Below are 23,539 nucleotides of genomic sequence, written 5' to 3'. Positions count from 1 at the left end.
TGCATCCCAAATAAAGGGAGCCATAAACAATAATCCATCCCAGTAAAAGGGAGTCATAAACATAATCCATAAACCTGAGGATGAATTCAAACACCTAGAAAAGAAGTCCAAGAATCCATAGACCTGTATACCATACCTCTTACCACATACTCCGTGCTAACCACACACCTTGGAGTAGAGGTGGACTTTATCCATAAAAGCATCATATCCATGAGATATCCAAAGATTTCTTCTCTATAAACTCAGACAAATTCGTCCATAGAAATTGCTTGTGAAGCCCAATATCTATATAAATCTCGTCCAAGAAAGAAATCTCCATAGATATAATCCATCCCAATAAAGGGAGCCATAAACAATGTTTCCCTGAAACCATCTCAAGGCAAACAATAACACCTTTCTCCTTGCATAGCTATACAAGGGTTAGTGAACATCAAAAACACTTCATAGCAAAAGCACTAACTTTGCAAACTCAAAGTATACTTAGCTTTTCTTTGCCAAGTTGGTCATGAAGCCAAAAGAAATATCTCATCACCATATCCTTAAGATATCCTGAGATATATCTCCATATAGCTTGCCTGTAAGCTTGATAATATAATCAATATCCATATGGAAAGAGTGCTAAACGTGTGCACATAAAGCCAACTCCATACTTCCAAGATAAATTTTGTGAATTCATAAATCCTTAGACCAAGCTGTCTATTGCTCATGCTCTTGCTTCATAGGCTCTGAAGTGGCTGGCCATGCTTAATAGCAATGATGGTAAGTGTGGTCCCCACTTGAGATCTTTTCTCTTCCTTATTGATAGAAAGAAGCCTCTGCTTCCAAGAAAGCCTATGCTCTGATACCAATGTAACTCGCGGCGGGTGCCTGGAGAACTAGCGCCTTTTACACACTTATTGATACCATCAATGCATGTTAAAACACTTAAACATGGCCATAGCCTTAACACATATCCATCATCACTTTGCATAAAACATAAAACTGGACAAAACATCCACATGCTGAAAATGGAACTTGCACGTGTGACACCGCATAGAGGCCGGAATGGGCCGACCCCCCCCTTGGAGTATTTTATTACCCAAGGAGAATAATATCATGTATAAGCTTCGAGGACTTTACTCTCCCCACGGGAGATGCCGGATTATCCCTATACAAATGCCATAACACAGCCCAACACAAGGCTACCAAGCTGGAACATAGGCTATAGAAATGCCGAGCCAACAATATAATCCATATACCTCCGTATGGGTACTGATTCTTCTCCAAAAACCACAGGTCTTCATGCAATAGATCTCGTACAGCAAGTACAACTCTCCATTCAGCCGGTACAGCAGGTACAATGGCTCGTATAGCAGGTACAGTGGCTGGTACAGCCGATACGGTGGCTGGTACAGTAGGTACAACAAGTACAAATGCTGGTACAGCAAGTACAATGGCTGATACAGCCAGTACGGTGGTTGGTACAACAGGTACAGTCGGTACGATGGCTGGTACAGCAAGTACAAATGCTGGTGCAACAAGTACAATGGCTAGAAATCATAATAAATGATTAAATACCCTTGCCTTCAGTATTTCTTCGCGATGGAAGACTCCAAAACAGTCCCCAACAGCCGGTATTCTTCATGGGCAGCCTTCAAGAGAGAGAGAAAGAGAGTAGCCATCATTAGGGCAGCCTGTAACGGTGGTAGAGGCTAGTGTGCAGCAAGAGAGCCTCCATTAATGAAGAGAGAGGACTCCAATTTATAGATTTGGGCCTCCCATGAGCTAAAATGGCAAGAGAAGGCTATGATGACAAGTGGAGAGCCACACAATAGCTAAAGTGACAAGTGTGAGGCCACTTGTCTCACTTTGATCCACTTTCTAACAAATGTCAGGCCACTTGTCTCACTTTGGTCCACCTCCTTGCCACATGTCCCAATCTAAGAGATGGGTCCTTCCATAAACTTTATCTCTAAAAATATCCCAACTGGTAGACATTCTATCATAGGCACTTTGCCAACTCTTAGTATCTGCTCAATTCCAGATGTAATGACGCGAACTGAATTTCCATCGAAGTCGGGCCAAAAATAGCAACTCTCCTAAATTTTAGGAGTGTGGTCCTTTGTATTCTAGGATAATCCCCCATTCCCAAAGCTTGTACTTTCCAAATATTTAAACATCCTAGAGTCCACCAGACCCCTTTCAGACTGGGAAATGTCCAGGCTGGTGACAGGGAGAGGCTGAAGAATGTCTTCATGGTTTTTCAGCAAAAGTAGGGACTGATATGACCTGTAAGAAGACGTGGCAATGCCATGTCAGATATCTCGGAAGGCATGCTGATATTACTGACTCGTAATGATCCTACATCAAATACGAGAAAGAAACTCATAAGATTGTACGGCTGCGATGCCTTTTTTCACCACCTGGACCATGACGTATGCAGACGACACTATAGTCCTTATTCAACAGTCATGTACAAAGCAACAAGAAACCAAACGAGAGTTGCACATGATTCATGTGTTGTTGGAAAAAGTTGGAACAGGGAAAGGACCTCAACTGTCCTTTCCCTGGAGGAAGGGGGCTCCCGGCTGCCACCGAGCACCCCTCCTCCAGGGGAAGGACCATTGAGGTCCTTTCCCTGCCGTCAAGGACTGGGGGAGTCAGAGAAGGAAGAATGATTGAAGGCCATATCAGCCTCTGCAGAATCAATTCCCAACAAGAAGATGGAGACAGACTGCCTCAGATAAGGACATGCGACTGCAGTAGATTGTGACCAGACAGAACTACAGAATTTAATGAACTCAATGGCAGGTGCTGCCTGGGATCAATTTAGCCCTGCTGATTGGACGGCCTCGATCATGCATCTAGAAACCCCCAGTCCTTGACGGATGAAAGTTGCACATCCTTGTCCATGGCCAAAGGAGAGAGCAACACAAGACAACTGCAAACTGCCATTATAATAAAAACCATCTCCTTATAACTGTTCTCAAGTTGAATGGAATCATTTGATGCAGTATGCTGTCAAGAGAGCTCGTCTTGGACATCACACTGCGCTGATATGACATTAGTGACAAGGGGGCCCATGTAGTGGCTCTTATCACGACATATACCCATCCCGATATCCATAAGCATCTATCCATGATTGGGTACACTCAGGCTAATTCACATCTAGTGTGAATGTATATACAACAAAAGATTGGATGGGTGCAACACCATGCCTCCATAAGACTGAAATAAATGTAGTGAATGTTCCAAATCCTCACATGCAATGTTGCTGTTTCCAAGTAGCAACTCAGATGCAACACTAAAAGTAGGTCTGACCTTGGTACTCTTAGTTTCACATGTAATCTAACTAAAGCAACTTAGAGCTCTTTCTGAGTCATGTAGTTTTTTGTCACGAGTGCATGGGGAGGGGGTCAAGATTTTGTCCTCTTTACACACTATGGATGTAAAGTCCTTCCTAAAATCTTCCCTGAACACAACAAGGTAGCACGCTAGCTCACCTCCCAACCATGACCGGCATCCACCAATCTCCCCTGAGCAAAGGCTAGAGCTCTTGCACAATCCCATAGGCCCATGTCTAACTCCGGCATCCCATACCACCGAAGCCTGCCCTAAGGCCTTTGACATGCCAACCTGCGTGCACGGCATGAGGATGTCTGCTCTCCTAGTCCAAGCCAAACCTTCAGTGGTGCATCCACACAACTGTTGTCTCATAATAACCGAAGCCCTCACTTAACTACACCATGCGGTCGCCTTCCAAAATGTGAAGATGTTATCCAGGATGCTCCTATCCTAGATGAATCCTGTCTATGACATGAATCAGATCTGGGAGATGAGGTTGAAGGTGGTAGCTAATGGCTTTGACGAGGATTTCGTAGGCACTGCCAAGGAGGGTGATGGGGTGCCACCGACGTACCCCCAAACGGTCACCACCCTCCTTGGGAATCAGGTGAATGAGGACTTCCGGCATGTGCCAATGATCATGATCTCATTGAAGGTGGCGATATAATGAAACAACAAAATGCACCAACTCTATCTTGATATTGATTAGCTTTTAGGATTGTTAGGGTAAATTACATTCAGGGTCCAAGACTTGCATGCAAAGCATTCCCATCCTCATCTGGCATCCAACCTAACACCATGCCCACTTGTGGAACATGACCTTCCGCATCCATCATTCTGCCCAATTTTTTTAACTTGGAAAGGACTTTGTCATTCTGGGGGAGAGTCTTCTCTCCCACAATGAACTCATGGACAGATCTTTTGATTTCAATCCATGCCTTTCCCGGCATCTTCCATGCCCCAGCAACTATCCGTTGCCCTTGTATTTCATGAGCATCTTCCAACATGTAAGCATCAGCATAGATATTTGACATAAGTACGTACCCACTGGAGTTTTCTGGGTTTGGAAGTATAGTTTGAAAACAGCACCGCCTTCCTAGGTCCATGTCACCGTGTGCTCTGCAGGCAGAAAGCAAAGCTCTCCATCCAGGAACATCAGGCAAACCCGGCAAACTCTTCAGTAATACCTCCGCCTCACCTAACCGCCCTGCACGGCTCAGAAGATCAACCATGCAAGTGAAATGCCTAATATCTGGTGTGACACCATAGCTTTCCCTCATGGACCTGAAGTACTGGTAACCTTCCTCTGCTCTACCAGAGCGACTACAACCTGCAAGTATACTAGAGTACGTCCTACCATCAGGCTTCAGGCCATGACTTCGCATCTCTTCAAGGCATCTCTCTGCTTGAGAGTAGTCACCATGCCGAGTATAGCCAGCAATCATTGCATTCCACGACACCACATCCCGACTGGGCAGTCTATCAAACAACATACTCGCTTCTTCTATGCTCCCACATTTACCATACATATCAATGAGGGTACTCCCAATAATCAAATCTATTACACATCCACTTCTGATCATCTGGTCATGGACAAACCTGCCCTGCACTGTGGCACCAAGGTTGGCACAAGCTCTCAAGACAGCCAGATATGTGCCTTTTTCTGGTTGTATACCCTCCATCTGCATTTTCACAAACCATTCAAAAGAGGCAAGTCCGCTCCCATGTAGGGCATGTCCTACAGTCAGTGCATTCCACAGAACCCAACTTTGGGTCTGCATGTTACCGAAGGTTTTGGAACCCTCCACTAGGCTACCGAACTGGATATACATGTCAACTAGATGACTCTTAACAGACACACCTGATTCAAGCCCACTTCTCATGAGCTGGTCATGTACCAATCTACCCTCTCTGATTGCCCTTATGCTGCCACAAACTTTCAAAGCACAGGTATACGTAATTTCATCCGGCTTTATGCTCTCCTCTTGCAGTCTCTGAAAAAGCTGAAGGACAAAGAGACCTTTCTCATGGTGGGCACATCCAGTGATGAATGCATTCCAAGAGACCACATCTTTTCTGGGCAGTCTTTGAAACACCGAGTACGACTCCTCTATGTTTCCAAACTTTCCATACATGTCAACAAGTGAGTTCCCAATAACGATGTCGTGTTCATATTCACTTCTCACTATTTGATCATGTATCAACCTACCACTTTCTATGGCTTTGATGTCACTGCATGCTTTCATAATGCAAGAGAATGTGAAGTTGTCAGGCTTTATTCCCTTAAACTGCATTTTCTCAAATAATTGAAGAGCAGGGAGAGCCTTCTGGGCCTGTGCATATGCAGCAATCAAAGTGTTCCACAATATATTATCTTTATCAGGAAGTCTGTCAAAGACTTCCTGTCCCTCGTCTAGGCTTCCACACTTCGCATACATGTCAATAAGGGAGCTACCAATGCATGCATTTGACTCCAGTCCACGTCTTATTATCTCATCATGTAGCACCATGCCTTCTCCAAAATCTCCTTCATTAACACATGCTTTCAAAACCCATGAGTATGTAACATCATTTGGATGTATTACCTGTCGCTGCATTCTCCCAAAGAGTATAAGAGCGGCTGTACTATCCCCATGTTGAGTGTATCCTGCTATGATTGAATTCCACAGCACAACATCACTGCTCTGCAGGTCACCAAACACCTTGCACCCATCAGATAGACTCCCACACTTGGCATACGTGTCAACAAGCATTTTCCCAACCACCGCATTAGCTTCGATTCCACTTTCGATGATCAGGTAATGTATTAGCTTGGCATGCTCAAGGGCTCCTATGCTGCCACATGCTTGCAAAATGGAAGAAAATGTGACCTTGTCAGGCTTTGCACCAGCTTGTTGCATTTCTTCAAAAAGTTGAAGAGCCATCCACCCATTCCCATTTTGAACGTACCCTGCAATCATGGCATTCCATGACACTACATCTCTATGTTTTAACTTGTTGAACACTTCACGAGCAACCTCTAGATTGCCACATTTTGCGTACATGTGAACAATACCATTCCCAACCACTGCAACGGACTCAAGTCCTTGCCTAATAATCTGCGCATGTATCAAATTTTTACTCTGTTTTGGGGCTCCTATGTTGCCACAGGCTTTCAATAAGCAACAAACGGTGACTTCATTTAGTGATAGACCCTTATGTTGCATTTTCTCAGTAAGCTCAAAAGCAGAAACATGCAGACCACACTGGACATATCCACTAATCATTGCATTCCAGATCACCACGTCTCGATTCACCAGACTATTGAACACTTTGAAGGCATCTTCCATGCAACCACACTTTGCATACATATCGACAAGTGCACTGCCAATAAGATTGTCTGTTTCAAGGCTCTTCCCTATGATCTGTCCATGCAGCAGCCTACCCTGCCTTGAGCCTGGCAACCTGCAACATGCTTTTAGAACAGCCAAAAAAGTAAACTTATCTGGCTCAATATCTTCCCACTTCATTACGTGGAACAATTCAATAGCCTTCTCACTAGATTCCAGCTGTACATGGGCCGTCAAAATTGCATTCCATGTGTATAAAGTTGGATATGGGTTCTTACAAAAGACCCCATAGCTTTTCATCAAACTTCCACAAGATGCAAATAAACGGATAAGGTGGTCCCGGAAAAACCCAACTGAGTCAAGACCCATACTGACTAGAAGGGAATGGAATAGGCAGCTGGTTGACAAGTCTTTCTTCCTTAGGCATTCTTGCAGAAAATGGTGGATTTTGTCCTCAGAAATGGGTGTTCCTTGTCGGTGCATGATTTCCATTGCCTGAAGTGTCTCATGCAGCTGCTCCTCTATGCATTGTTTTCTGAAATGAAGAGGTCCCACCATCTCAGAGTACACTACCAAGACCAGAAATTATACAATCAACTCTACAATCACGGACAGTTAGTTCAATAAAACACAAACAGCTTGAAAGCTTCGCAATGGTGGCTCACACTTCATGGCATGAAAGGCTCATACGCAGAAGCAAATTTTTATTTGTTATGAAGATATCCAAAGATAAATATGCTTCCCAAGATGTCAAACCGAGCTGAATGTACTGGCAACATTTCTTCCAAAATCTAGTCCATCTATCTGATTGTAGATGATATAGGGAATTGAAGAGTAATGTAGTTGAACAAGTCAGTCCAAAAAGGCCCTATAATTTCAGATCTCTATCAAACACAATTGAGCTTGATGAGCCATGAATCCAAAAGATATGCTGAATATACAAGGTTGCTATAGTAGACGCTTGAGCTGTAGCTTTGGAAGGAACAAAGTGAGCCTGTAACATGCAACTGGTATGATCGTGTAATGCCCAACAAGACCTTCTTTATACCTTTATGTTAGTGAGCATGAAGAAATCCACTTTTATCTTTATTCATAGGAGATGGAGCTGAAGAGAGAGAGAATGCAGAGACGACACCAGATTGGGTCCCAATCTACCGGGCCCCTCCCGCAAACACGAGTATTTGCCAATACTGGCCGACTGGGCACCAAGGCCAAGGTTGGCCCCTTTTTGGTGGCCCATGGGCTGCCCATGTGTAAGCCCCAAGGCTGGCCATAAAACACGCCTATGCCTACTACTATAAATGTTTCTAAATGCTTTATATGCTCCTAAACTAGGATGACCTAAATGAACTGATTGTTCTCCAAGTGGGTTAAGTGCGGCATACCACAAATGTTCCTAAAAAGGTACTATTTTTGTATAGGTATAGCATTGATTGTTAAGATTTTAGCAAAATTAAACATGATTATAATATCTTAATGCTTAAATACTTGAGTAAACATGAAGCAAAGAGCGGAAAGCTGTGTTGTTTGCATTGAGACACAAGGCCTTGTTAAATAGGGCCCTGAAGAGGTACAAATGAAGAGGCACATCCCTGATGAAAGGGTTTGACTCTTGAATGAATAGTTATGTCCTTTGGACGTAGAGATGTGTCCTTTGATCAATATGTGACCCTTCATTGGTGTCCCTTCAATGATTAAGAGTAATTAAGGATAATTAAGAGAGATTAAGTCACAATCGTGACATTGATGATGAGCTAGTGCGTCACACTACACCTCAGCGCATTGACATTCCCTCGCGCTTAACTTGGCGGTAGTTGCATGGCCTCCAAGTAGTCCGCCAATAACTGGGGTACTCCTCGAAGTATTCCTCGTCAAGACAAACGGCTTCGTGAGTGCCTCAGTCTCTAAACTTGGTATAGAATTGTCTGATTCTTTAACTGGAACCATGTTTCCACTTATGGAGGAGAATCTACTCACTCTCGATGATTTTTGATTCATCAACCACTTCAAGCTGTTGCTCATTTGGAACCTCTTGAAAGGATGGTCCAACATACGGCTTTAACCATGCGAAAGACATCATGCATAGTCCAATTGTCTGGAAAGTTCAACTTCATGGAGACATCACTAAGCTCTTTTCCAATAGGAAAAAGGGCCAAAGCTCTTGGAACAACGATTGCCCACTTGCTTTAACCGTTGCTTCATGTCACGTGCATCCCGCACTTGGATGCCACGTAGACATTTCTGTACAGAAGGTGCAGACTTGGGATGGTGAACTGGTCCCATGTGAGCCCAGTCTGGGACGAGTCAGCCAGGGATCCATCTCAGTCGTCCGAGGTCGGGTGTGCATTGTCCTGCACATGAGCCCAAGGTCAGGTGTGCACTGTCCTACACATGAAACAGTGCCAGTCCGCGCTGTGAGTCTCCCCCTAGAATGATGTCAGTGGTTCTGTGTATCTGGTATGGTACCCGATGCCAGATCACTGAGTAGATAATGTTTAGGACAAGGGGCCAGCCCATAGGGCCCCGGAGCTTAGTATGGGCATGGGAATGGTGTGACATCATCCCCATGTGGGCCAGTAAGGCCCAGGCTGGACCCACCAGCCATGGAAGGGCTGTAGGACAATCCTCAGGCAACAATAAGGCTATTTTCAGGAGGTTACAGCCTTCATAGGGCTGTAGGGCAAGTATGGGGCAGCCCATACAGGCTGCCTAGCACATGGATTGTGGGCAAAGGCTATGCCCAACCTTCTAGAAGCAAGCGCCAACCTCCCCAGCTTGCTAGGGAATTTACGCAGCATTTATTGGGATTTATTTGAGCATTTAATGCTGAAAATACTCAGTCGTGGGAATATGATGCTGGCCGCCTGCTCTTATGCTGGTCGACTGCCCCTAAAGAGTAGTATAAATAGGAGAGGTCCACAATCCCATCATTCATCTCCGTATTCACCAAGTGCTCAAGCCAATCAAGGGCAAGACAAGCCAAGGAGATTGCTAAGCAAAGGGGTGGACTTCTGAAGGTCAAGGGCACGGATTTCCCAGCCAAGGAAGGTCAAGTTTTCTGTATTTGTTTTCAGATTTACATCATTCTAATAAAGCAAATACACCATCCGTGGTGGGGGCCCTACAGAGGGTAATTGGGACCCAATACTGTGTCCTCTCCATCTCCCCCTTCTCTCTCTATTTTTTGCACATCTCCATTCAGTTTGTGTGTTAATTTCCGTCGCGAAAAGAGTGCTGATTTCTGAGTTTTGAAGTACCGATCTTTCTCCGAAGCTTCCGCGTATTACAGTGGTATCAGAGCCTACTTCAAGTACAAAGATTCAGCAAAGAAACCAGAATTTTTTCTCGCTGGTGTGGTTGGTTTTTAGACGCCGGTGGACTACCCCTTTCGGAGTGACTCCTGTCCCTCGAAGGACGGTTGGTTTTTAGCCTCCGGAAGTCTCCCACACAGATAGTGGATGGTCAGATTGCGTTCCGGAAAGGAATTGCATTTTCCTGCTATGGCGAGCTTTGGGGATGAGAAAGAACCAGAACCATGGGACCAGAGTGCACCAGGCAGCCCAGCTAGGGCACTAGGCTTGAGTGTCATAGACATGTTCCAGCACATGATGCGAGCAATTGCAGAACAGACAGCCAGATGAGCAAAAGGCGTGGATCTTGGCTCTGGAGGAGCGTTCCCGCTCTCCAGCGTCGCGTTTTCCATCTCCTCCTCCCTCTCCTTCCGTATCCCAGATACCAGATCCTCGTCAGCCCGCAGCCAAGATCCTTGCTTGAGTTGCAGATGCGTGCATTGGAGATCCGACAACGAGAAGACGACGCCATGCGACGCGTGAAACACGAGCGTTACCTCAGAGCTTTGGACGCCAGATTGACACCGGCGACGCCCTCGAATCATTTTCCCGAGAAAATGAATTACGATACTGACAAAGTGATCTTAGCCAGTTGGTACTTGGAAGGTGAGGCCATTCCTTGGTGGACTCAGTGGGCTCATGCCCACACCAGAGCAGGTATGGCAACTTATGTGTGGGACGAATTCGTCCACGACCTTAAGCAGCGGTTTCTACCGCCCCACTACCTTGAGCGACTCGAAGACGAGTTCAGGGGAGCGTGTCAGAACGCGTAACCAGTCCTTCAGTTTGCCAATAAAATTTTGACCTTGTGTCTGCAATTAGGCTTATCTGATACGGACAAGAAAGGGCAGTTTTTGTATGGCCTGGACACGCAAATCCAATGGGAGGTGCGTATGTTTAGGCCAGCCACCTTTGAGGACGCACTCTCGCTTGCGCAGAGTGCAGAAATGAAACACAATGGTGGCAAGCCCAAGACTTCCCAGCCGGCTTCTCTCAGGGCTAACACCTCGGGGGGCAAAAGCCAGAACCAGACGGGGTCTTCCCCAGGACAGAGCCCGGGAGCCTCTGGCTCCAAGAACTCGAACAATGCGTCTAAGCTTACTCCAGACCAGAAAGCGGAGGCAGGCAAGACAGGTGGCAAGTTGAGTGCTGAGGAGCTTTCTCAACGGTGAACTGGTCCCATGTGAGCCCAATCCGGGACAAGTCAGCCAAGGATCCATCTCAGTCGTCCGAGGTCGGGTGTGCATTGTCCTGCACATGAAAGGTCAGGTGTGCACTGTCCTGCACATGAAACAGTGCCAGTCCGCGCTGTGAGTCTCCCTCTAGAATGATGTCAGTGGTTCTGTGCATCTCGTATGGTACCAGATGCCAGATCACTGAGTAGATAATAATCAGGACAAGGGGCCAGCCCATAGGGCTACCCCGGAGCTTAGTATGGGCATGGGAATGGTGTGAAATCATCCCCATGTGGGCCAGTAAGGCCCAAGCTGGACCCACCAGCCATGGAAGGGCTGTAGGACAATCCTCAGGCAAGAATAAGGCTATTTTCAGGGGGTTACAGCCTTCATAGGGCTGTAGGGCAAGTATGGGGCAGCCCATACAGGCTGCCCAGCCCATGGATTGTGGGCAAAGGCTATGCCCAGCCTTCTAGAAGCAAGTGCCTGCCTCCCCAGCTTGCTAGGGAATTTACGCAGCATTTATTGGGATTTATTTGAGCATTTAATGCTGAAAATACTCAGTCGTGGGAATATGATGCTGGCCGCCTACTCTTATGCTGGCCGACTGCCCCTAAAGAGTAGTATAAATAGGAGAGGTCCACAATCCCATCATTCATCTCAGTATTCACCAAGTGCTCAAGCCAATCAAGGGCAAGACAAGCCAAGGAGATTGCTAAGCAAAGGGGTGGACTTCTGAAGGTCAAGGGCACGGATTTCCCAGCCAAGAAAGGTCAAGTTTTCTGTATTTGTTTTCAGATTTACATCATTCTAATAAAGCAAATACACCATCCGTGGTGGGGGCCCTACAGAGGGTAATTGGGACCCAATACTGTGTCCTCTCCATCTCCCCCTTCTCTCTCTATTTTCTGCACATCTCCTTTCAGTTTGTGCGTTAATTTCCGTCGCGAAAAGAGTGCTGATTTCTGAGTTTTGAAGTACCGATCTTTCTCCGAAGCTTCCGCGTATTACAGTTCATGATGCAGAGAAATATCCAATCTTCCTCCTTGAAGCTGACATCTCATCTAGACTTGTTGGCTTGCCTAGTGTATGCTTCTTATGCTTTGGTTAGGCCCTCCTTCACAAAATCAATTATCTCTGAGAATGTCTGTGTGGTCTTCTTGGCCTCCAATGATGACGACATCATCCTCATAAGAAGAGATGAGAAACAACGACCAAATGCTGCCTCATACGGAGTCCTACCAATGCTAGATGGATGAGTGTCATTGAGGATTGCCTGTAACAAAGGAAGATATTGTTCCCATCTTGACTGCTTATCATGGCAATACAATTTGAGAACATCGAAGGCTGGCTCATTGTTTGTTTGACTATCTGTATGTGGATGAAATGCACTAGACAACTGCAATTTAGTCCCAAAGTTATCAAACAATGCTCTCCAAAAAATGAGAAGTAAACTTGGGATCTCTGTCTGAAGTAATTGTCTGTGGCAAATAACAACTCGATACCAAAGGTGGATGAACAAGCGAGCGATGTCTTCTGTTGTGGTCGTCTGCTTGAATGGAATAAGCATGCGATGTCCTGAAAAGGTCCCTCGAGAATAGGCAAAGGCTATATCAACTCGGCCTGCTTCAGGTATGGAATCTTCACTTTTTGGCAAATCTAACATGCCTGTGCATACTGGTAGACATCTCTTCTCATCTTTGGCCAATAGAATAAAAGCTCTAACTTCTCCAGCGTACTGTTGATACCTCAATGACACCCAACAATAGAATCATAAGCATCATGAAGCAATGCATGTCTTTTCTCCCTTAGAATGCATAGCCGGTTTTTGTAGAATGCATAGCCGGTTTTTGTAGAATAACCAGCCGGCTATCTAGGACCGTATAATGACCTAGTTCTAAACTGAGGGCCAAAATGTAGGGAGTCCCAAATTCTACCAAATCTGCATAATGTGCCTTCATGCTATCCAAATCTTATCCTTGAATTTCTAGCACAGTCAACCCCTGTAAAGTCTGAATGGTTGACTTACAACTAAGAGCATCGACAACAGGGTTATTTTTGCCAAGAACGTATTCAATCATACCTCCAAACTGTTGGAAGCTGACTCCACCTGGCCTGCCTATCACTCCATTAGAAACTAGGCATGGTTTGCAACCATTTAAGTGCCTAATGATCAGTCTTAATTGTGAATTCCCTCTCGTAAAGGAAAGGTTTCCGATGTTTGAGAGTTGTGATCACCCCTAAAAGCTCTTTGTCATACATCGAATAATTCTTCTTGGCGTCATTCAACTTGCAGCTGTAATAAGTCACTAGTCTTCCTTCTTACTGTAAAACAGTGCCGATGGCAAGGTTGCTAGCGTCAGTGATAACCTCGAATGGGCCGTCCCATGATGCCATCTTGAGGAGTGGTGTTTCTGAGGCCACTTTCTGTAATGCATGGAAGGGGCCTCAAGAGCTTGCCCGTAAACGGTGTTACATTGGTATCAAAGCCTTCTTCTTCAAGTGTGAAGATTCAGCCAGAAAACCAAAAAAAAAATTCGCTTGTGTAGTTGATTCGAAGGGCCACCCCTTTCGGTGTGACTCCTGTCCCTTGAAGGACGGTTGGTTTTTAGCCTCCGGAAAGTCTCCCACACACATAGTGGATGGTTGTGTTGCGGTCTGAAAAGGATGTGACTATTCCCACTATGGCAAACTTCGACAAAGAGAGAGAATAAAGAAATCCGGAACAAGGAGCACCATGCCGTCCTTCGGGGACGGCAGACATGAGTGCACAAGATGTTCCAGACTATGATGCGAGCACTTGCAAACCACACCAAGTTGGAAGAGCAGAAGGCATAGATCTTGGCCCTGGAAGAAAGAGCTCGTACGCCAGCCCCTTTTTCTCCGTCTCCTCCTCTCTCTCCCTCTCTTTCCCCAAACCCGATAATAGATCCTCTTCCAGATAGCCCTCCTAGAGGGTTCCTACCACAGCCAAGTTCCCACTCGAGTTGCAAATACAAGCATTGGAGATTCAATTGATGGAAGACCGTGCGGCAACATCCCGTGCTACCACACAACCAGATGCCAGAAAACGCATGGAGCATGAAAGATTTCTTGCGGCTTTAGACGCAAGAGCAACACCAGCTTCTTCCTGGAGTCATCCTCCCTAGAGGATGAACTTCAGTAAGTATAATGGTAAACTCGACCCCACGACTGTCAGAATGAGCAACGGAAATGAGACAATATTGAGAGCAGAAAATACAAAAATATAGGAGCGGAGAAGATTGTATAAACTCTACTATATACACCTGAATCCAGTACAAGACTAAGTAGGGGGGAAAGGCCAACATACATATGGGTTGGGGCTGCTCGTCGGCCACTACAAAATAGGCCAACAGCCCCTGGAAAAGCCCATAACTGGATAATATCCAGTCGGCCAGCATAAGATGAGTCGGCTAGCACTAAAACATCAAGTCGGCCACTAAAACATCAAGTTGGCCAGCAGAAAAATAACGGGTCCCACCTGACCAGCCAAACCTACAGGCTAACATGGAAAACAGCAATCCCAATGTAACTTTTCGGCCCTCTGAGCTCTTTTCACAAGATGAAACTCATGCCCAAACACATGGACAGGTTGATGGATACATGGGAACAGGGTTCCTAAAGCTGGCATTGGAAAAAGCACCAGGCTTGGTCAAAAAGCAAGAAAAAGCGAAAGTCAAAACTCTGTTTACCAAAAGCTGAGGGCACCATTGGAAAGAGGACATCGAACTGGATCAAAAAGCTAAAAGCCGTTTTTCCAAAAAACAACTCCAGGGTGAGAAAGCAAGGCCCTAAAGCTACAAAAAGAACTTTGGCTATTTTTGACTATTATTAAGATATTTAAAAGAGAAAAGTTAAAAGCAAAGCAAAAAGGCAAAGCAAAAGCAAGGCATGGCAAAAAGCCGGGACCCCCCCCCTCCCCCTTCAAGTATATAAGAAGCTTGTACCCTCTCAAAGAGATCATCACTTGTGGAGAGCCATCTTGGAGGATTCACCTTGTGAAGAACGTGGAGCTTCGTTGCACTCATCATCATCTTCCTCTCCACCTCTTTGTGCCACCCTACTCCGTCTCAGAGCCGCCGGCTGAGCAACCGCCGCTGGCTGAAACCGCCACTTCCACCACCTCAGTCGACTGAAACCGCCACCACCACCGTCTGAAATTTTTGCTCCGCCAGTTTTTCTAAGCGCCCCCAAATACTATGGACCTTTTCAAGTTACCAAGAAGATCAACGATGTATGTTATCGATTAGACCTTCCAGATCATTGGAGGATACATAATGCCTTCCATGTTAGCTTATTGAAGCCATATACAGCATTACTCCCAGAGGAGCCTGTATTGCAGGATCCACCAGAAGTAGAAGAACAAGAAGAACTCTTGAAACCAAAACAGATTGTATTCCATTCCGTGAGAAAAAGAGGAAAGACAGTGGTCAAGAAATTCCTCTTGAAGTTTAAGAACTGTTCGCCTATGGATGCGAAATGGATGCCAGAAGAGTACTTCAAGGACTACCCAAATATTCTTCGAGTGTAGGAAGCAGTTGGTCCCGATGTATTTGAAGTACTGGCTTGAAACGTCTTGTGATCAAGACAAATTTAAGAGGGAGGGATTGTACCTTTGGTCCTCTTCATTGTATATATTTATACTGAAATGGAATTGATCATTATCTTGCTCATGTAATGGTTAATTGAAAATACTCTAGTTTGGGTGGCAACGATGCCCGAAAGCCCAAGGAGCAAGATTTGTATATGGGAGGCAACGGTGCCAGAAGACCCATTGGACGGCAATGATACCAGATATTTTTGGACTTCGCAGTCGGGCGGTCATTGTGACTAGATGGCCCAATGACTATATTGGATTTCGCAGTCAGGCGGTCATTGCGACCAGATGGCCCAAATGACTGTATTGGACTTCGCAGTTGGCAACCAGATGGCCCACATGACTATATTGGATCTCACTGTCAAGAAGTCAATTCGAGTAACTGGCCCAGATGACTATGGAAGAATTCTCGGGCGGTCCTAGTGACCAGATGCCCTTGAGCAAGAGTTTGAGCCATTTTCCTCGAGACCCAGATGGCTCAGCACGGTTCGATGAAACCAGACAGGACAATCCATGAACAGGAGGATCATTACTTGTGCATTGCATACTGATGTATGTTTGAATTTCTTAAACTTTGTGTGCTGTTTTTGATGTGTGGAGAATGCTTGGTAGTCCACTGGGCTCCAGACTATCTCGCCAATACCTGGAATACCCAGTAGACGTAAATGATGCATACTTGTTTGTTGACTAGCTTGTGTCTAGTTTTTGTAGAAGGTAAGTATGCATTTATTATATCTAACACATGTGATAGGCTATGAGAACATGTACCATCAAGAACAAGCACATCGGTCAAAGAAAAGGCATAAAGATGTTGCCAGATGAGCAAAAGGCACAATATATATGAGGAAAGACCAGATGCACAAGAGCACTAGATGGGGCTAGTACCACGATCATATGGAATATTTGTATCCCACAGTTAAAGACAACTGTGATATAAGAGGGAGGGAATGTAACTATTTGGCCCTCCGAGCTCTTTTCACATGATGGAACTCATGCCCGGGTTGATGGATACATGGGAACAGGGTTCCTAAAGTTGGCATTGGAAAAAGCACTAGCCTTGGTCAAAAAGCAAGAAAAAGCAAAAGTCAAACTATGTTGACCAAAAGCTAAGGGAACCATTGGAAAAAGGACATCGAACTGGATCAAAAAGCTAAAGGCCGCTTTTCCAAAAAGCAACTCCAAGGCCAAAAAGCAAGGCCCTGAAGCTACAAAAGCACAAATCAAGAACTTTAGCTATTTTTTACTATTATTAAAATATTTAAAAGAGAAAAGCTAAAACCAAAGCAAAAAGGCAAAGAAAAAGCAAGGCACGGCAAAAAGCAGGGACCCCCCTCCCTTCAAGTATATAAGAAGCATGTACCCTCTTGAAGAGATCATCACTTGTGAAGAGCCTTCTTGGAGGATTCACCTTGTGAAGAACGTGGAGCTTCGTTGCCCTCATCATCATCTTCCTCTCCATCTCTTTGCGCCACCCTACTCCGCCTCAGAGCCGCCGGCTGAAACCGTTACTTCCGTCACCTCTGCCGGCTGAAACCACCGCCTCCGCCAACTAAGCCACCAACGTCGCCGCCGCCTACAATTTTTGCTCTGCCAGTTTGTCTAAGCGCCGCCCTGTGTTGCAGCAGCCCAAAAGCGTCGCCCTGCCCAATGCCCAACACTAACAACCACTGGTACTACAATAGCCGCCAGCTTCTTCAAACACCTCAGAAGGAGGGATTGCCATTCGGGGCCACAAATTCGCCACCCAAGTGTGTGCCTTTTTGAGATTCTTGTCCGGATTTGGTGTAGAGACTCTTGTGGGTATTTGAGAGCACCAAACTTGATTTAGACATTGGATTTTGGTACTAGCCCGGTGTGAGACACTTGTGGGTCATCCTCGTGGTGCGCTCGGCCTTAGAGATCTTGTGCCTCGGCACCGACGCAGCCCGACCTCATCATCAACACACTTGTTTGATATTGTATTCATATGTTGTATTAGTCTTGGCTTGGAAGAGCCGTGGATTGTTCTTGAAATAAATTCTTGAAAAGGGGGTGGGGGCCGTTCCCGGCTCAATGTGGTGTACTGTGTGAAACCCCTATTCCCTTCTCTCTTTTCCCCTTCTCTTTCTCTATCTATATCTCTTGGACACATGGCCGAATCTGTTACTGCATGCTCCGTTCGGCTTACACCCACAACTAGAAAAATGGACAATGGGAAAAAATGAAGAAACTCATACACGAGCGGGTACACCCACAACACTGGCCCTCACTCCCTACAGTGTAATATGGTACAAACAGGAGATGACTGCTAACACCCCCTCTCAGCTCTTGGATGTGGAACCAACCCCAGTGAGCTAGAGTGCTGACAGAGCATTTGTTGAGGTAGAGGATTCCTGAAGAGGTCCGCCACATTGTCCCTCGTCAAACAAAAGACTAGCAAGATATCACCAGCCAAAATCTTCTCACGAACAAAGTGATATTGTATTTCTATGTGCTTGATCTGGGCATGGAAGACAGGGTTCCGAGTAATAGCTATACAGCTCTGGTTGTCGCACTGGATGACCGTGGGTTTCTTTTGTGGAAACCCAATCTCACCAAGTAACCTCCGCAGCCACACCACCTCGCAAGCAGCACAAGTAGCCCGATACTCTGCCTCAGTAGAAGACAAGGCAATAGTTGGTTGCCTCTTGCTACTCCAAGAAATCGCTCCTATGCCAAGGATAATGTTGTATCCTGAAGTAGATCTCCTCGTGTCTGGATCTCCTCCCCAATCAGAGTCACTCCAACCGCGGAGATTGACTCGGTCCTTCATTGCCCCTCCTATGTTATAAAAGAGTCCAAGATCCTTCGTACCCTGCACATACCCCAAGGTCCACAATCCTGCACCCCAATGAGTCTTCAAAGGTGTCTGCATAAATGAGCTCAACAGCCTCAAGTCCAATCTAGTGTTTAGCAACCAAATCAATGAACCAACAAGCTTCCGATACAAGGAGGCATCAACTCCTCACAAGGATCATGTACAGTAAGTTTGATTTTCGGGTCTATCAAAGATGAAATAGGCTTGCAATTCTCCATCCCAAAGACCTCCACGAACTCATGAACATACTGCTGCTCGCTGCTGAGAAACAAAGAACCCCTTCTCGGTCTGCCAAATCTCCAAGCCAAAAAGAAATGAAGTGCGCATAAATCCGTCATCTCAAACTCCTCTGACAAGGCAGCCTTCATATAGATAGATAGACTCTAGAGTGTCCTTTCACACTGGATATGAAAGGGGAAAACCACATGGGAAAAAGTGTCAATGGTTAGGTCCTGTTCACACACAGCACTACCATAAGTGTGCATTTGCCTTCAAGAAAAAGGAAAGGAAAAGATGGAGCAAAAAGACAAAGAAAAGGAAGGTTTGAAACAGAAAATGGCTGAGAAAAAAAGAGAAGAACAAATGGCAAAAGAGGCTTTGATATCACAGCTTTTTGAAAAATGACAGAGGAAGAAAAGTTGTATAGAAGCTTCCAGAAGATAATGCAAGGATGACTGATGACACAGCTAGCCTACTTGGTACCATATGTGCCACACAAACATCCGAGCTGCATACAGCAGTTACATTCAGAAGCTGTGCACTGCGTAGCAGAAGATGATGCAGCTCTCCCTCTGGCCCGAGCAACAACTGCAGATTTCAGATCAGTCAGGAGGAGTGTGGAATTGCTACTGGGATCCAGGGAACTCACAGATGAAGTAAAGGAGCTGTGTGAGAGATTGGCCGGGATGCACCAGAGAGCCATTGGGATGAGCAGAAAAGGAAAGAGAAATTCAGAAGATCAAATTAGAAGGAAATACACCCATGCAGTTGTTCAGATATGCACATCACACACATCATTGAGGCCTTGTTGGAGCCGAAGGATTTAACCTTGCAAGAAAACGAGGTACTAGCAAAAGTGATAAATCAGCTGCCACCTCCACAACAAGTGCTTTATGCGCTTGAACCTCATGATGATGCTTTTCCACATTTCTTCCCTGTTCTTTATCCTCGGAAGCATGAGCAAAGTCTCAAAGATTGGAGAGAAGAAAGGCCACGACCCTAAAGAAGACAGTTGAGCTATACATGGAAGAATTTAGCTCGGGCTTGCAAGAGGTGAGGAACAGGAAGGACAGGAGTTTGCAGACTCAGCATACAAGATGACCCAAGACATTGTGCAACAATGGGAAAAAAGAAGCCCGGAGTTGATGCAACAAACCAACAAACTGCTGCACCTAAAAATCAGAGCACCTGCAATTGCCCCGAGGATGGTGCAAAGAATGAAGACCTCGGAAAATGAAAGCCTCACTCGACAAGCTGGAGAATTGTTCCAAGCCCCAAGTACGGAACAATGAGCCAGCAGAGCAAGTCGAATGGATGGGAACAGCCAGTGCATGTTTGCAAGCAGCCATAGCAAGAAGATCAAGCCCACCGGGCCAAGTGTACTCACACAACTTGCAACCTGAGGTTGACCAGAGAATATGATGACCGGAAAGGCGGGTGTGAAGACCAAGAAGAGAAACAACAAACACACAGAGAAGCACAAGAGAAACACAAACCCAGGTGGAATCAGCTGACAAGGGAACCCGGAATAGGATCCTGTGTTTAATAATTGTAGCCAATCATAGAATGACATGTGGCAAGCCAGTAGTGGCTGCTGCCAAGATCCTAGAAGGGTATAAAAATCCTGCAAACTTTGTAAAAAGGATTCGAGTCTTTAATGTCTATTCGTCGGAGTTATATCCAGTTGAGCAAGTTGATTAGTGAGCCTTCTTGGCTGATTGTACTTTCGCTATCATTGCAACACCATCATTCAGATGTACAATAACTCCACTCATGGATATAATGTCAAGCTTCATTGATTGTATTTTGATTGTATTGAAAGAGAGTGAGAGAGGGCGTGAGTGTGTGTGTTAATTTCCACAAGCCCTCATTATTCTACAAATGTGTCTAGTGAGCGCCTATAGAAGGTCTATAGGTGATAGCTGTTGCTATCTAGCAATCCGGACCCAATCTTCTCAAGCCAAAGAGAAGAGTAGACTATAGGCAAGGCAAGCTAATCCTCGGGCAAACATGATGAGCACCGAGTGACAAGCACGGGCACCAGCTACTTCCCAAGTAAAAGCTCTGCCGACGAAGGACCGTCTACACTCGCTATAGTAGACAACCATATTTTCATAACTATATTTTAGCTTATCCACTTATAGTGGATCCATTTCATCAAGACCTGCTTGGATGACGCAAGACATAGCATGCTCAACTTGAGACTTTTACATGGCTGCCAGCCATCCCAAGATGCCTGCTAATCCCACTTAGAGTCCGGATAAATCACAAAAGGCTATCATTGTCAACAAGTAATTCAGGTGCCATATGTTCAACAACATTTCCCACAGTTGGGCAAAATAAAATCAATGTGCATTGGCCATTTCAACATTTTCCGTACTCATAAAAGCAGCCAAGTAACACCAATACAAGAGTACACAACTTTATGCATCAGCTTGCATTCCGGGTATCCTACATCTATGGCATAATCCAATGTTCCAAGCAAAGTCATGCTGCACATGCAACCTTGCAGCTTGCCTTATGTCCATCATGATTATCAATAAGTTGTCCAAGTAGCCCATCATCATTTACTGGCACTTAAAACACATATTTTTCCCTTGCTTGTTAGGCATCCTCGAGCATCTCTTTCTAGGCCCTTCTCAAGGTAACAGTAGCTGCCATCACTGGGGAACATACTCAAGAAAAGATGATGTTGATAAATACACGCCAAAACTAAGCCTTAATCACATTTAAAATTTGTACATGTGCTACAACTTGTTGATAATCCATAGAGTTTTTGGCAATGAGTCAATAATTATAGAATGCCTGAGAAAATTCCTTGAAAGACTGATAAATTTGCTTTAAAAACCAAATAATGTGACCTACTGGCTGTGAACCTTAAAAGGGATCAGAATTTTTCTTTAATAGCTACTAAGGCAGCAATAATCAGAAAGCTCACACTTAAAAAGGCAAAAGTGAGAAAGGTGTTTTCACCTGAAAACAGCCAGCTTCCGCACAACATTCTCCATCACCATTTGGAACTGTATCATGACCAAGCCCAAATGTATTTATGAAAAGTGCTCTCACATGGTTTAGTTTGGCCATGAATTCTGATCAAACCGAAGCTTAATGATTTTTGCAATGCTGGGATGACAAATTTTGGAATAGAGAAAATGGCTGCTATGCCTGTTCCCAGTAAGCAACCACCATAAGAACTATGATGAAAAACAACCATGTTTATAGGGTTGGCGCCATCGCAACCAGAGGTTGAGTCTCTGCAAGTATGCTGAATCATTTGCCATGACTCATATATGACTCTTGAGGGTAGATGCCCACAATCAGTGATGAACATATACCTGGCTAGGTGTGTTGCTGCTGTGCCAAAAAACCTGGCTGTGCTGAGTGAGAATACAATGCTGCAATTGTTGATCACTGAATGTGCCCCCGTAGTGCTGGCTACCCCCTGTATTAGAGCATCATTTGTGTGCTTTGCCATAGCTCCAGGGCCAAATGATATGGAATTAGTGCTTAAAGATGCTGCAGCTTACATCCTGGCATAATGTTGAATCACCATGCGCACACCAATGAGCTGTGTACCTAAACTCTATGTTGAACTGAAAATCCAAATCCACAATTGTTCATGCACACTGTGAGCTGTCTACCATAAACTCTATGTTGAACTCGAAATTTAAGTCCACAGAAGGTCCCAGACCCATGTGGAAACGTCTTAAAACCATAAATCTATCCATCACCAGAGGCTCAACATTGGAAGCAGTAGTGACCTGACATAAAATGCTGTAAAAAAGCCCTGGTCAGCTTTGAATGCATGTTTATAGGATTTCTAACATAAACTTTATATTATGCAGGAAACCCAATCACAAAATGTGGAAGTGAGGACAATGTGGATATATCACGTACCTTAGATCTATCGATACCCGAATGCATGCACCAGCATCACAGTTAGTGTTTTCACCCTTGGGTTTTGTACATGTACAACTTCCTTAACATCATCACAGCTCTTTAATCTCAAAGTTAGGGATGATAACCTTGGGTGTTTTACATGTAACCATTGCTTAACAGCATCAAAACCCCAATTTTTGAAAGAAATGTCCAGCTTCCTAAACAACATCATAGCTCCTTAAAACATGGCTTTAAACCTGGATTTGCAGCATACACATGTTACAGATACACGTGTTCAGCTTCCTAATTAACATCATAACTCCTTAAAACATGGATTAGAACCTGTCTTTGCACGCACGTGTGACCTTCCATAGACTACAGGAAATGGGCCCTCATCGCACCTGCGTGGCGCCACGAGCATGGCATAGGAGGCCACGTGCATGAGGAGGCTCGTGCCGGAAGCCTTGTTTTCTAGGCGGCTAGGCCCTTGCTGCGTAACCCATCATACCCGCCCAAACGTGTAGAGGCACAAACTCTTTTTTTTTTTAATATGATATAAAAGAAGAAAGTCAAAGGTACATCATGTTTTTTAATCTTTTTTTTGGAACAATAATTATATATTTCTATTTACATGGCAAAAACAGCCATTTACAAATAAGTCTTTTTCTACCATTACCACATCACTTCTATTCCCAATCCCTACGATAAGATCACATACTAAGTCCCATCTCTCATCCTCCCAAACAAACGAAGACATTTCCCAAGATCCCATCTGCATACAAGCAATCAACAGAATATCAGAAGTGAAT

The 23,539-nt window shown here is 45.0% G+C and overlaps 1 protein-coding gene across 16 annotated transcripts; it reads right to left on the bottom strand.

The window, feature by feature from the left end:
* Positions 1-3,996: 3,996 nt before the first annotated feature.
* Positions 3,997-23,287, bottom strand: LOC147634601 (pentatricopeptide repeat-containing protein At5g27110-like). Of its 16 annotated transcripts, none has more exons than XM_086803715.1 (4): positions 23,073-23,287; positions 22,749-22,987; positions 21,825-22,625; positions 3,997-7,222 (listed from the first exon to the last, which is right to left on the bottom strand). In XM_086803715.1, the coding sequence occupies exons 3-4, from the start codon at positions 21,850-21,852 to the stop codon at positions 4,062-4,064; spliced, it is 3,189 nt and encodes a 1,062-aa protein (XP_086659841.1). In that variant the 5' UTR covers positions 21,853-22,625; positions 22,749-22,987; positions 23,073-23,287; the 3' UTR covers positions 3,997-4,061. The 16 variants fall into 16 exon arrangements, 15 of the variants coding, with proteins under 15 accessions (XP_086659841.1, XP_086659848.1, XP_086659836.1 ...); XM_086803722.1 differs by having other exon boundaries at positions 3,997-7,188; XM_086803710.1 differs by having other exon boundaries at positions 21,825-22,612.
* Positions 23,288-23,539: the final 252 nt, after the last annotated feature.

The sequence above is a fragment of the Cibotium barometz genome, chromosome 10 (genome assembly GCF_041138505.1).
Source record: "Cibotium barometz isolate CiBa-2024 chromosome 10, ASM4113850v1, whole genome shotgun sequence".
In the NCBI taxonomy this organism is placed as follows: domain Eukaryota; kingdom Viridiplantae; phylum Streptophyta; class Polypodiopsida; order Cyatheales; family Cibotiaceae; genus Cibotium; species Cibotium barometz.
The sequence above is the reverse complement of the archived record's forward strand: the minus strand, read 5'-3'. Positions and strand labels throughout refer to the sequence as shown.